The sequence below is a fragment of the Ammodytes marinus genome (assembly GCF_949987685.1).
Source record: "Ammodytes marinus genome assembly, chromosome: 8".
NCBI lineage: Eukaryota > Metazoa > Chordata > Actinopteri > Uranoscopiformes > Ammodytidae > Ammodytes > Ammodytes marinus.
Genome location: NC_137212.1, coordinates 27,477,458 through 27,492,790, shown reverse-complemented (window position 1 = coordinate 27,492,790; position 15,333 = coordinate 27,477,458). Strand labels below are relative to the sequence as shown.

Below are 15,333 nucleotides of genomic sequence, written 5' to 3'. Positions count from 1 at the left end.
TGATGTGAATAATTTATCACTGATGTTTCCACTGCCTTTGTTCTAGGTCCAAAGGATCCGGGTTTTAAGTTTTAATAGCATTTGTGGCGAGACTTATTATGTGTGATCAAATAATTCACAGTCCTGGGATTAAAAAAATAAGTAGCTATTCTTCCCCTTTTTTCTCTCTCAGCAATGTAAGTAATAGAAGCCACATGGGTTTAGCCTGTTTCTGTCTACACTTCACCCTCGGATTTTAATATTGCAAAACATACAGATGTGTCTCTGGTATTTTAGTGACTACGCACTCATCAAACATGTTCAATTATTCATTGACTTAAACATTTGCTTTTGTAAAAGTTCACATTATTAAGCTGAACAGGAAACAACAGATGGATACATTGGAACAATAAGTTTACACTTGTTCATTCTTAATCTGTCTCCCCAGACTCCATTGTTCTGTTGGTGAATGCTGTGTGGTGGAAAGAGAGCATCCAAGCAATATATGCTAATCCGCCCTCATGCAATCTTCATGCGCTCTTTGTATATATTATACTTTAAACCCCATTTAAATGCAACAATGGTAGTGGGTGCAGAAGTTTATACTACAAAGATATAATATGGGTTGATATTAGTTACAAGGAAATAGGCCTCAACTTAGGAGCTGGCATTTAAAGTAATTTTGGAAATATGTGTTATCTTGTTTAAGTGGGTGACGATGTTCAAAAGCAAAAATGAAGCCGGAGAAGAGGCTTCTCCCACTTCATTATCTGAGGTGAACAGTTCGACTCTGTGATGTCTGGAGTTGAGAGGAGGATTTGAGGATTGAGTCTCCTCAAACGCACATTCAACAAAAGCTCATGAGCTAAGAAAGAGAGAGAGAGAGAGAGAGAGAGAGAGAGAGAGAGAGAGAGAGAGAGAGAGAAAGAGAGAGAGAGAGAGAGAGAGAGAGAAAGAGAGAGAGAGAGAGAGAGAGAGAGATTGCACGGTGGATGTACGCGGGCCTCAGCGAAAGGGTTACTTCTTATCTGGCATTTTCCCAGGAGGAAAATTTCAATTATACAACTTCCTCTGAAGAAGAAGAAAAAAGAAAAAAAAGACTTGCATTATTTCTAGGGCCGACTTGAGCTTTGACATGGTCGTGAAGGAACAGTTTACATCAATAGACAGGAGTCCTTAACACGCCATTCTCTAAAAGAAAAGCAATCATTTCTTCTACTGCCCACTCAGAAGGAAACATCTTTTGGCTGAAGATCAAATCTGAAGTATCAGTTCAGGCTTCACTGAGCAGAATATTAGAGCATCTTCTGCCTTTACCAGTCATTCCCAACCAAAGGTAAACTGTACTTCTGGAGTTGTCAAGAGGTGCTTGGAAAAATTCAGAAGGCAATAGGCTGGCTGCACATTAACACCCCCCACCCGACACCTTCACAGCATGTGTTGCCATTGAGAGCGCATAAGAAACTATAGTTAGCAAGTCAGAAAGGTAATAGATAAACAGTTTGAAAAAGATGGCTGAAATGAACCCATAAAAAAAGGAAAATGTCCAGCCTCTTCCATTCAAAGTAGTAGGGAGGCCCATTTGACTAAACCGACCTAAACAACGATAATTACAATGTATGGAAAGATTATTGTGAAATCCAAACTTCAATGATAAAAAATATCCTTCTTGATCTATAAGAAATAATTAAATTAAGACATTTAGCAAGTAAAGTCAAAATTAGTCAATATTAAGTTGACTTTACTTGCTAAATTAATTTTACTTTACTGGCAAAATGTGTTGAAAATGAAGTTGACTTAACTTGCCAAATGTATTTATTGCATTAAAAACATAATGTAGTTAATTCAAATACTATCTTGCTTGAACACATAATTTGATGCAAAAAGCTGTCTTAATTCTTACAATATAAATATCCTCACCAAATATCATGGTACCCGCCCCACAGATTTTTTAAATATTGTGTACAAGAATATTGTGCCTATGGTGCCATTGAAAAGATCATAAAGTCACCAAAATGTACAGGATGCATTGTCATCATGAATGTGAGGAATGATGAGGACGAGCTTGAGCTTATGTGGTAGGGGGTGTGTGGGGGTGAAAGGTACGCTAGACAAAAGTGCTTGGGAACCACTGGCCTACAACATTACCCGAATCCTTTCCACCGAATTAAAGTGGTGTCTTGTTTTTGCACTATTATATAAGACATTCCTGTATAAGCATGAAAAGCAGTCTGGTTCACATGGAAACACTTGGCTCCATACCTATTAAAATCTTCTGTGTGGAGGTTCAGGTATAATTGGTAGCACTCAACAATCCCCAACCGACTGTCAAGGAAACCAGAAAAGTGCTATTCATTTTAGCGTCCACTGTTCTAGCATTCAGAATATCCTCCGCTGGCTTAATCAGTCAGCTTGCTTCAGTGTGAGAATGAGAGTTCACACAGAGACACAAGGGTTTTGCATTAAATCCACCAACGACTCTCTGCCTCTTACCCTAAGGTCAAGAGGTGACAGCTCAAAGAGAGCCTTAAATCATGAGAACTGCTTTACCTTTCAGTGGTGCTAAGGAGACGCACCTACACTAAGTCAGTAAAGTCTGTGGATTTACACCGATCCAAACCCCCTTGCCCCTGTGTTGCATATAAATCAGTCATCGTTGGGTTTTCCTACTCGGTGGGAGCAGTGTGAGCCTGACAGTCAGATTGTGGCAAGAGGGGTGAGTGATGGTTGGGACGTGGGGCCAGGCATAGGGCAACAGGCAACACTGCATTATGAGCCTTTTATAATGTAGAACATGTACAAGGTTCACTCCTCTGACAGCATGTTGGAGTTAAAAAGTCTGCCATCAATAAGTTAAAAACTAGAGTTCAGGTCAACCTCTCTGTCAGTGCTGTTCACTTTAATGTTACCTGGCTGATGAACACACAGGAGAGTGACTTTGTTTTCCAGCCTGTAAAATCAGAATGAATGAGAAGTTGAAACACAGAAACTCATTGGCTCCAAAAACATCTGATGCACTTCACTGAAACAAACAAACTTCAACTGGATAGAAATTGACAACATATCTTATACCCATGCTTAAGATTATCGTGTATATTTGAGTGTAGGGCCTTAGCATCCTAGCATTTGCCAATTAGCGCTCAATGCACAATGTGGGACAGTTTTGTAAAGCCATAGAATTACATTTAATAACAATATTTACAAAAAGACATGGAAAGAGGGTGGTAATCGTATAACTCAACATAGGAACATTGCATCCCTGGAACACTGATTGAACTATGAAAGCTACATTAAAAGTTACTGTTTCACTGTTGTCGTTTACAGCAGGGCCCACAGTTTGGTTTACAAGCCTCAAAATAAATTTACATTTCATCTGGAGAGAATGTGTTTTCTAAACTAACTGCAGGTACTGCTAATGTATATTTGTTAGTACTGCTAACAAATGCCCCCCCCCCCAAAACTGCATAGTGTCCCTTTAAAGGCATACTCACTTTTATAGTCTGAACCAAGAATACTAATAGGCCGATAAGCACCACAGTCCAAAGAATCTCTGTCTTTCTTCAACAAAACCGATATGACTGCGTGTGTCATCGTTTCAGGAAGTTTTTGTTCTGTTAACGTCTCACTGTATACAGAGCGCAGGATGGGAGATAGTTTTGAAGAGAAACTGCTGCCCTGCCGCTACGCATCAAATGAATGGCTTGGGAGACCTCTTCATATGTTATAGTAGCTTCCAGGCCCTCCTGGACCTCTTGGTCAATTTCGGGAATGTTTAGTCTGTCAGGAAAGCCCTGATCTCTGAAATATCAACATCAGCCTCTGCTGCATACAGATTATTATAAACGTCTTTGAAACTGTCATTGATGGTTTTGGGATGTGTAGAAGTCGTGTCAGGTGCCACATGGATCTCAGGGATAGCTCTGTTAGCAGCTGTTTGTTTAAGTTGGTGGGATAGGAGTTTACCTGATTTGTCACCATGTTCGTAAAATATTTGCCGTGATTTAAATAAGAGCTGTTCGGTATGCCTGATCGATAAGTTATCAAACTCAGTCTGTAGTAGCAGCCGCTCCTTATATAGTTCAGGTGTAGAGTCAGATGAACATTTCCTGTCTGTTTCGGCTATCTGAGTAGACAGTTCTGAGAGACGCTTTGAGCGATTACGCTTCTCGAAAGCTGAGTAAGAAATGATTTGGCCTCTAAGATAGGCTTTGAGGGATTCCCAAATTATAGTAGCTGACATACCTGGAGTCGAATTAATTTCTAGAAAATCAGCAATCTGGGCATTTATGAACTTGGTAAATGTATTACTTGACAGCAACAAAGGATCTAACCGCCAAGTACGTTGAGGCAGTACACTATTTGGGAAATGCATATTGAACTGGGCAATGGTCAGAGATAACAATGCTGTGGTATTTGCAGTTTGAGACTAATGGAAGGGAGCCGTTATCAACCAGGAAAAAATCTATTCTCGAGTATGAACGGTGGACTGGTGAAAAAAATGAGTATTGTTTAGTTGTAGGATTTACTCAAACCGATATTTCTGCCTGTCGTGTCTTCCTGTGTGCGTGGGAGTAAGTGAATGATATAACAATACGGGGACACATTTCCTCTGTGAGCATTGTATAACTGTAACTAAGTAACCAATTTAATGGAGCGTATTTAATGAATTTCCTTTATGAAAGGACGCCCTTTGTAATCGCTGTACGGTCTCATGTGTCCACTGCGGAAAGTTGATTTTGTGTTGTTTCATTATTGATATTTGGAAATCAGTTGATCCCAAAACAAATGAAAGTGCCATAATTAGCAGTACCACAGTTAGGCCTTCCCATGCTGGGTTTTATCCAGTTGAACAGAAGCCCATGCTATCACTGGCACAGTTTAACAAGTGCTCACACCAGAGCTCTCGTGCCCCGTGTTAAATCAATTACTGTTCATTTAGTTATCTCTGCCAGACTGTAGATAGCGCGGTCTGCTTTCTTTGTGCGATAGCTTACATTTGTGTCACCATGTCCAATGCGTCTCTATGGCTGCAGCTGTTTCTGCCTGTAGCCTATATCAATGATACTCACATTTGAACAAGCTTACATGCAGTGAGCATTAGCAGTTACTCGCCCCCTTTACACTCTCTTATTTGACAAATTGTAGGCTACTAAAAAACAGTGGGTTCAGGGCGGGCATATAACATGTAGCACAGTCCACGAGTTATAGCTTTATTGAAAAACAGTTTGTTACATTTTCACCTTTTGAGCTCAAACTGTGGTCATTATCTTGAGCACAGTGTGATGGCATGATGCTCAAAATCATGGTCAGAACTGAAAAGACATGCTCCCTAAAAATAACTTCTTCAGTGATTCTGAAAGAAATCACCTACTCTGTGAATTTCTTACACAAGGTTTTAGATCATGATGCATGAAGCTGCCACACAAGGATGAAGTGTATCATTCCACAGAAAAGGCCTGGACAAAGGTCAAAACGTTCGATTGGTTGCATTCTCCGATTAAGAGTCTGCAAACTTAAAGGCCTACTTCACCGGTTTGAATATGAAGGTGTATTGAATTCTGAGATCCTATGTAGTATAAATGTGCAAAAAAAATTGAAATCGGTTCATCCTAGCCTGAGAAAAGGCAGAAAGAGTGTTTTTTTTAACCCTATATTTCTCCTTCTCGTGACATCACAGAAAGAGAAATATTGGGTTAAAAAAAACATACTTTGTAAATATTACTGTGATGTCACAGTAAAAGACATCACAGTAATATTTACAAAGTAAGTTTTTTTTAACCCTATATTTCTCTTTCTGTGATGTCACGAGAAAGAGAAATATAGGGTTAAAAAAACACTCTTTCTGCCTTTTCTCAGGCTAGGATGAACCGATTTCAATTTTTTTCGCACATTTATACTACATAGGATCTCAGAATTCAATACACCTTCATATTCAAACCGGTGAAGTAGGCCTTTAAAACGGAAAGGTAGAGGGGAAGAACATTTTGAGCCTTATGGGCACAACATGTTCACATTGAAGTTTCTGGAACTAAAAAAAATGAAGTCAGTAATGGTTTTACACTCAAAAGTCATTCTTCAGCATTTGAGATATTAGGGCTCAAAGTTACATGTTAGCATTCTAATATGCCCACATTGCAGTGCTAACATATTGATGTTTACTTGGTATGATGAGTACGCCTTTGCATGTCCAAAATGACAACAGAGAGCAAAATGTGTTGTTCCTGAAAGTGCTTACATTTAGCATTTACCATGTCCCCAATCCGAATAGGCATGTTAGCTAGCTAATACAAAACAAAACAAATTTAAGACTAGGCCTATATTATATTGCTATATGCTGCAGAGCGAGGTGGCTATAACGTCACTGTAAGTACATCATCTGTGCGCTTCTAAAAGTACAAGCAAGGACTTGTTTTATGTTATCGTGCAAAAGCAAAAAATAGGCCACAGATTAATTTAGGTCAGTAAAATAGTGATATAAAATATTTTATTTTGTAAATCAAGATTTTTTATTAATCTATAATTATTATTACTATTTTGAAAACTCAACGCTAAATATTTCATTGGGTGCGTATTAAATGTTAATGGATTAACAAAAAGAATAACAATCTTGAGTTCAGTCATCCCCAGTGGCAGAATATTAGAGGAAGCAAACACACTCAAATGAACCACATAAACCAGCCTGAATGATGTTGGTACAACAGAGTGACCGCCAGAGGTAAAATTTTCATTTTACATGATGGCAGTTGTTTTAGGGACTCTGCTGCAGGGATAATGGCCCTTAAAATGTTCAGTGTTTATCGTGAATGATTCAGACTTTTGCATCAGTCGTTGATGGAGGCACATTAACGGAGGAAAGAAGTTTGGCTTTAAAAAAAAAAACTGATACAGTCTGTGAAAGTTTGACATGTGTGTTCCATTATTCCTCCAAGTTGGAGTAGCTCTTCCCTTTATAAAGCACTGAAATGCTTCCTATCTTTTAACATGTTCTGAAGACACACTTGAACTCACTGTGGGCACCTTGGCCAGTCCTTGATGCTCACAGCCCGTTGTAGAATAAGAAAAAAGGGGCTAACAATGGTTTTCAAGCGGGCTGTGCATTGGGACGGCTTAGAGTTGTGATCTGTCTCGAGTTCTACGGAGAGCAACACTGACTCAGTCATTACATCACTGCCTGCCTTCAGCCAACTCAAGGACGCACAGAATCAATGCTCCTGATGCAAACGCACAGCGGGGGGAATTCACTTTAAAGCTAATAACATTAACCTCAGAGCAAGGCCGTACTGGGCCCACATCGTAATGTTATGTAAATCTGACCCATATGACAGCTTCATTTAAACCCGGCGTGCGCCAGATTATGCATGATAGTGGGTCCATTTTAGCTCCCTCGTGCTCATCCCTGCTCCTCCCGGTAAATAATTCAGAACATAATTCTGCGTATTAGACAAAGACATTCAAAAAATGCCGAAGCAGGCCCCCGGAGACTTGACGCTGTGATTTTATGCAGAAGGGAAGGGAATTGGAGGGTGCATCATGTTGGCTGGAGGGCCCATCACTCATTAATTTGTTTGTAAACATCAGATTTATGTGTGTGTGCAGTAAAGCAAGTCCTCGGCTACACCGCTGCTGGGCCTGTCTCTTTGTCTGACACACACACACACACACACACACACACACACACACACACACACACACACACACACACACACACACACACACACACACACACACACACACACACACACACACACACACACACACACACACACACACACACACACACACACACACACACACACACACACACACACACACACACACACACACACACACACACACACCTTTAGCAGCATATTTAGGGATAAAATCACAAGGAAATCTCTACTTTGCTGCCATTCTGAAATATTCAGTTCACTGGCATAGAAATAACGGGGTGGGTGAGTACGCGATTAGTCTTTCACATTAGAGGCTGGAGGCGAAATAGGCTCAGGATATTCACCACTGTATTTACTGTAAGCATCTTGTCGGCTGAGGATACATATTTAAGTTTTGATTTCAAATTCCAACATGGATCACTTCACAGAGACCAGCTGAAAGCCCTCCAATAGCTGTGGCTGCCGCTTTGTTTTCCGACTATGAAAATGATATGGGGTGTTGTTGTTTGGTCCATAGAGAACACTTTGGCCACTCTTACATCTCAGACTGCTGCTTTCAATTTAGTAATCTGGAGTATAAAGAAATGAAATGCTCAGTGACTTCCTGCTGATATATAGCAACAGCACACAAGTAAAGATGACAAATGGAAAGGATTAAATCAAGCGGGGTTCGGGAAAGCGACAGTGAAAAAAAAATAAAACTTTGAGGAGGCCTTTAAATTATTCAAACAACTCCATCAAGCTGATCCCAGCCGTAAGCATACTTCATAGCTGAGTGCATTTGCTGATCGGGGCACAGGAAAAAAAAAGAAGTGGAAAAAAAAGAAGAGACTGCACACTGTATCTCTCAGTAATTAAACCGTATAGTCCCACGAGTACACTCAAAAGACCAGTGCAAGTGTATGGATCTCTATTTAACAGGTGCTTTCAGTTGGGGACTCGCACCTTTGAGACAGGAGGAAAATGAATGGGAGCTGTGTAAGCACCACACGTTTGCCGCCACTAAAGAGCTTTTAAATGACTGTTGAAGAGAGTGAAGTAGCACCAGGGTCATATATATGCTGCTCAGGACCAGGTCAGGAGGACACACAGAGATGGAACTCATTACTTGTGCAATGTGAAGAAACACAGGCCAAAGGGCATGTGTGGTATAACCACTGACAGACTGTGTGTGTGTGTGTGTGTAAGACCAGAATCCAATATTTTCTCATATAACTCAACAAAATACTACCTATAGCTATATTGCGTAACTTTTTTTTTTTTTTTTTGAATGTTGGTTACATTCAAGCCACCGCCAAATGAGTTGACACAAAGTTGATTAAGCCTATTAGCTCTACAAAACCCTCTCTGTACTTCTAAGTAGGGGGAGCGTTTACAAACTGGTGTCGCCCCATCGACGCTAGTGCAGGAGCTCAGGAAAATCCCAATTAGCGCCCAAGAAATGTTTTAGTTGTTGATTCTACTGCATAAAAACCTGGACGCACAGAACAAGGAAGAAAAATCCATACATGGTCCCCGAAAGGCTCACCTCAAATAGATGCCGCCGACAGTGCTGTTGTAATTACTCGGAATTACTCATGGCGGCGAAAGTAGCTACGCACTATAGCTTTAAAAATAAACAAAGCGAGCCATGATGCTATTGCAAAGTTTTTATTGAAGAATGAAGAAAAAAACAACAACAGTCGACTACATGCCCCTTCCATTGATCATAAAACACACGAGAAGCTTTTCTTTCTCCAACAGAGCTCGGGCTCTTTATGGCGAGTGTGTCTGTCACTGAACATGGTTTAGACACACAGCTGCTGCAGCATCGTGCCCAATGGAAACATCTACGGCATGGATTCAGAGTCAGCCGCAGACCTCAGGATCTTATTTATTTACTTTGGTAAGGACAAGTAAACATGGCAAAATCTTTTTTTGAGTGAGGCACAAAGCAACAGTAGAGTGATTCAATACTGCGCCACCAAAGGCACTTTCAACACAAACATTGGTAGAAGAACAAAGACGAAAGACAACACAAATACACTGAGCAAATAAAAAAATCATTAAACGGTCCTTTTTCTTTAGACTTGTTAAATCAATCTTTTGGAGAAGATTCATGTCAGAAACACGCTCCCACAGAGACGTGCGATGTGTTCACAGACCGTCCGTACGAACGAACACCGTAAACAGGAGAGTTTAACACAGCTTCTCTTATGGCACACGGCCATTTACGACAGCTGTGCTCATGGACCAGACCATGGTAGAAAAAACATGTGCTAATAAGCCATTCATAAAAGACTTTGAAACTTTTAATTTGAACATTTTAAAAAACCAAAAAATTATACCCAACTGTATTAGCTTAAAGACCTACTTCACCGGTGGGAATATGAACATGTATTGAACTATGAGATCCTATGTAGTATAAATGTGCAAACGTTTTTTTTTAAATCGGTTCATCCTAGCCTGAGAAAAGGCAGAAAGTGTGTTTTATGGTCTCACTGTCTAACCCTACATTTTACCATGTGTGACATCACACTAGTAAAAATCTAGGGTTAGGATTAACAGGACAGAGGAATGTCTGAGGAATGACTGAGGGAAGAAAAACCTCATTCATTATATTATAATAGCGATTGTATAATGATAGAATGCCGGTTCCGTATGGGTGAAGTATTCCTTTAATGGTTTTACTGTCTACTGAGCTGCTTATTTATCATATTTGAAGCAGAATTAGACAAATCTTTACCCCATAAAATTAATTATTTAAACATACAGCAAACGTTAGCAGTCTTTTTAGATTTGTTTTTGGCCACCTGACAAATCTAAGGTTATTTTGTGACTAAAAATTCCACTATTTTGCCAGCTAATTGCCATCTGTCAGCCATTTAGGTATGCATATTGGTAAAACCATGGTAATAACACTGATGGGTAAATTATATGTTACATAATAAAAAATTAACGTTTGATTGTTACCTTGTACATTTACTGAACAACACATGTCTGGTGTGACAGTAAATCAACACACTCTCTACAATGGTGTGAACTACATTTTTACCTATGCCGTTCAAGTTTGTAGCTCATACTGAGCGCTTCCTCACACTGTCTCTAATTAATTTGAAAAGTTTCTTAGCTGTACAATGGTCATGCCTGAAAGCACAGGGAAATGTTTCCACTACATATTGCTTCAGTATTGCAATGACATGTTTTCCAGCGCCGAGTGAGAACCAGAGGCGGATCTGAATAATGGATACCATTTTGGCTTCAGAAAAAACGTTTAGACTATTGAAGAAAGCCAAAGCACAAAGGTCCAACTCACTCTCTACCACACTCTTAAAATGAGTATTACTTTTAAGCGATAATTGGCTATGAACATCACTCTTCCACTTCTGCTTTTAAATGAATCAACTGCAGGCCTGTTAAGTGTCTTCATTTGTCTTCTTGAGATGTGATGTGAGATTCTGCTCGCTGATTATGGTAGCAGGTCATACGGCCCTGTCGCCACCTCTGACAATGAAGCCATGGGTGAGATGCTAACTTAACTGCATCACACTAGCATCATCTTGGTGAGCTTGAAACCTAGCAACACATAATGCGACATAATGCCATATAGAAGGTGGGCTTTTGTCCACGGTTGCCTAACAACCAGTGGTAATCGTGTGACTCACTGAGTCAAATGGTCAAAAGTGATGGTTCCAAGTATGGACCTGATGCCATTTGTGCGATTGCCTTGTATGCATTTCTTTCAAGGTAACAGAACAAAATAAGGAGAATTAAATGTCTTCTGTAATGTCAGAGAGGCATCTCAATAGCCTATTTCAACAAGTGCTAATATATAGTAAAAGATGCTTGGTAAGACTGTAAAGTGTGTCTAGCTTTGTGACACTGTGGAGACGATGTAACATTAAGACATATTGCAATTATTTTCTTGACTGACTGATGAATGGTCTGTTAAAATAGACATTTTATATACAGTATTTTTCATAATTCTGATGGGAGTTGACATTGCCATATAATAACTTCTAGAACACGAGCGCTGCAGCACTACTGTGTTTTAAAAGAACATTAAAGCTCCTCTGGATTTTAAACAGATTTTTAAGTAGGAAATGTCTCCTGGCAAAAGGTCTGATGAGTGTAAAAATGACTACCCACTGTTCATTTATAATTGGCTTATTAGCAAAGTTTTTCTTTTTACAATATGTAATCCTGGTTAAAAACTTTATCCACACTTGATCACAAAGAGTGTGATTTAACCGGTGAGACTGTTTCCATTAGAGACAGTAAATAGAGAGGTTTTGTTTGTCTAATCACTTTCTGATATTCAAGCACTTCCCCTTCTTAATGTGCGAAATAAAAAAGACATAAAGATTCTCAGTTTAAGTCACTGCTTTCTATAAATTATATCCATCCACGTGCACAAGATGTTTGTAATCAGGGCTTGGGGAATACTGTATTACATTATGTGGATGACTGTAAACCAATCCAACTAATAAATAGGGCAAAGTAGTACTTGTTTATTTTATTTATTTTTTATTTTTTAAAGGTAGCATGTGGAGTTTTCTTGTAAACAAATTAAAACTTAACATTTGCATTCAGTTTTTCTCACCTAAATGCAAACATGTTGAATTAATTTATCTCATTTAACAATGAAAAGGCAAAACGGATTGTTGATATACTAAAAATCAGGCAGCCGCTGTGCGTCCTTGGTCGTTTCACATCTCTTCGTGTCTTTTTTTAACTGAATGGGGACCAACTTGTAAAAACATTGCTCCACAGCCCTACTAGTGGTCAAATACTCCACATGGTACCTTTAACTCACCAACATCAAATGTCTAACCATCTAGTAAATACGTTAAAGTACCTATCAAATTCATATTGAAGTAACTCAAATCAAATTAAACAATTCAAACTACTGGCCAGTGACTTCTGGATGGAACAAATAATAGAATCAGTTATTTACTTTACTTTGCCCATCAACTTTGAACAAAACACTACATATCAAAGTGTCAATCAATACTGACAAATAGCCCAGAGACACACAATGCCACACAGTACCGACAGCATAGTTTTGATTGAAGAATTACTATAAGGACACTTATGCTTGAGTCTGTACAGGTAAAATATTTCCTTATTTATAAAATTTCTAATAAAGTGTCGATGCAATTGACATTAAAAAAATTGCATAGCCATCTCAAATCTGTTATCTCTACTAGAATGCTTACAATACAATCACTAATCTAAAGTTACATATACATATATAGTCAAATATAAAGCGGTATCTATGAATGGAATGCCATGATCATACTGTCCAGGCCAACACAAAATAATCCAATGTTTACATAAAAGCAAATTCAATAGGAAAAGTCAAAAGTAAATAATACGTTAAAAATGGAATTTCATTCAACAACTGCCTATTGCGATTTATTTCTTCGACAGAGAGAATGACTGTATGTGATTCCTGGGTTCCCTATCAATATAATAGGTGTAATGTTTAATATGGTCGCATACAGAATAAGTGCACCGTGAATGTGGCATTTTAAATTTAATTCTTTGGTGGAGTTATGCAGAACTGTTTTGCAGTGTAGGAACGCTTTAGTGCGTCTATATTTCCTATATGTGTACCGTGTGTGGATATTTCACTGTAGTTAACACTTAGAGAATAAAAGAATGTTCAAACCAACATCCTGTACGATCATGCTTTTTCCTCAACACTGCTATTGCTACAGTCATGGCACATGCGTCCATGTCCTCCCCTGCAGGGCAGATGTGTCAACGTTTAGCATGTTTTGGTCTGAGTCTGACTCCAATGTACAACACAAGAACCAGTCGGCGAGAAATAATTGCGCCGGCATGCATACTGTACATGCATGTGTGTGCACTCTGGCATCAACATGCTGGTTGAGGATGATTATAACATGAACTAATAACACTGAGTGAGGATGTCTATTGTAACTGACAACTGATGGATTTTGAGTGATTGTCAACAATAGTAAAGCATTTTGGGAAATATGACAGTTTTTTTGTTTGAGATATGAACTACATGGAATATTGATACCACTTTTATATCTCTCTAGTCAATGGAATGCTACTTATTAAGCTTAGTTAGCCAAGAGACTGTTTTTCAACATTGGACCATGCCAGGCTAGCTATTTTCAGTTGTTCAAGCTATGCAAAGCTTACCCTTAGTAAGTAAGCGTAGAGGCATATTTTCAAAAATGTTGCACTATTGCTTTTTAACAACCACAAGGTTTAAAAACACACAGCCTGTTCCGCTGTGAGTGTACCAAGAGTCGATAGATACATGTGTGCAGGTGAACATGTGATGCTATTTCTTCCGTGAATATATATAGAGGGATACAATGTATGTATGTATGTATATGCTGAGGAGTACACGCTTCTGTGGATGGGTATGTGTGCGAGAGAAAGACATAGAGAGGGAGAGAAAGAAAGGGAGAGATCTAGCGTTGGGTTATCACAGTGGAGGGGTTGCTCAGAGGTCAGTGGTGGCCTTGGCGGTGAGGGCTTGGATGCGGCCGGTGTTACAGTTTTTGCAGAGCACGTGTCCATCCAGAGGGTAGCAGCCCTGGTTGTCCCCTTCTGACAGCAGAGAGCCACAGTCCTGCGGGGCACACACACATACATACACTCTGGTTTAGTCCACACAACACAAACAAGCCATACAGTCATTAGCCACGCTCACCGATCATCACTGCACATTCATACAGAGCGCTCACTGTTTTCTCCCCCCGTCCTAAATGAGACATTTACTGCTATTTAAAAAAACTCAAGCCAGGGTCAAGCTCAAAGAAGCTCTCTCCAAAGAAAAGCCTGGGGAGGCTGAAGAAGCCAGTGTTGTGATTCTTTCTACCAGCTGGTGAGTTGGAGGGGCAACAACTGGTTCTTACTGGGTTTAAGTCAGGAGGAAAATCCCTTAACTCTTAACTCCTTAGGATTTAAGACTGACACCCTTTCGCATCTAAAGTGAATTCAAAATTGCAAACGCGATTGTGATTATTGAATAAAAACATGTTATCAGCCTGGTTCTTCAGCCGAGTCTGCCAGGTAAAAGTGTCCCAAAAAGGTAGGCACAGGCCGCGCCTAATGCCGCTCCTCCTGCGTAGTGTTTGGTGCTGGAGAGAGTGCACCCATTGGTTGTTGACAGTGTCCACCTCATTTAAATTCCATATTTTCATGAGCCAATCCTAAAGACTCACAATAATATCAAACATTTTGGATTTTGTCGGAACGTCAAGACGAGAAGAAGACTGGATGAAATCGGGTCGGATGACCACCTTACACCAAACGACTGAGATTACGAGCGCGCGCCACAACTCAAGTAAGACTCTTGGGGTTTCATTCCGACATTGGAAGTTTGTCTGCGACTGTCAAATCATGTGAGAAGTCGTGTGGTGTAAGGTCGGCATTAGATGGTGAATATGGCAAGGGCTCCCCGAGATGATTGGTATGAGGCATATTTTAATGAATTAGTAACAGTTAAACTGAAGACGATCAATATCCAATCCTTTCTGAACAGCTACATTAAAATACATCGGTGTGAAATCGGATACACATACTGTACAGGGGGTGCCCTAAAAGCCGTAAAAAGATGTACTGTATATTTAAAAGTTGGTGGACAGACTTTCTCTAATTTCAGTGGACCTGCTCTGGGGGGAAAGTATTAACTAAATGATTCAAGTTTCATTCAAGTCCAATAAAGGGCGGGAGC

General features: G+C 39.6%; 1 protein-coding gene across 1 annotated transcript in view; it reads right to left on the bottom strand.

Annotated features, from left to right (window-relative positions):
• Positions 1-9,265: 9,265 nt before the first annotated feature.
• The window catches only part of lpp (LIM domain containing preferred translocation partner in lipoma), a 157,928-nt gene continuing 151,860 nt past the window's right edge, over positions 9,266-15,333 (bottom strand). Inside the window, exon 12 of the mRNA XM_080032954.1 lies at positions 9,266-14,226. Coding sequence (XP_079889080.1) covers positions 14,098-14,226 — 129 coding nt within the window. The 3' untranslated portion in view covers positions 9,266-14,097. The remainder of the gene's footprint in view (positions 14,227-15,333) is intronic.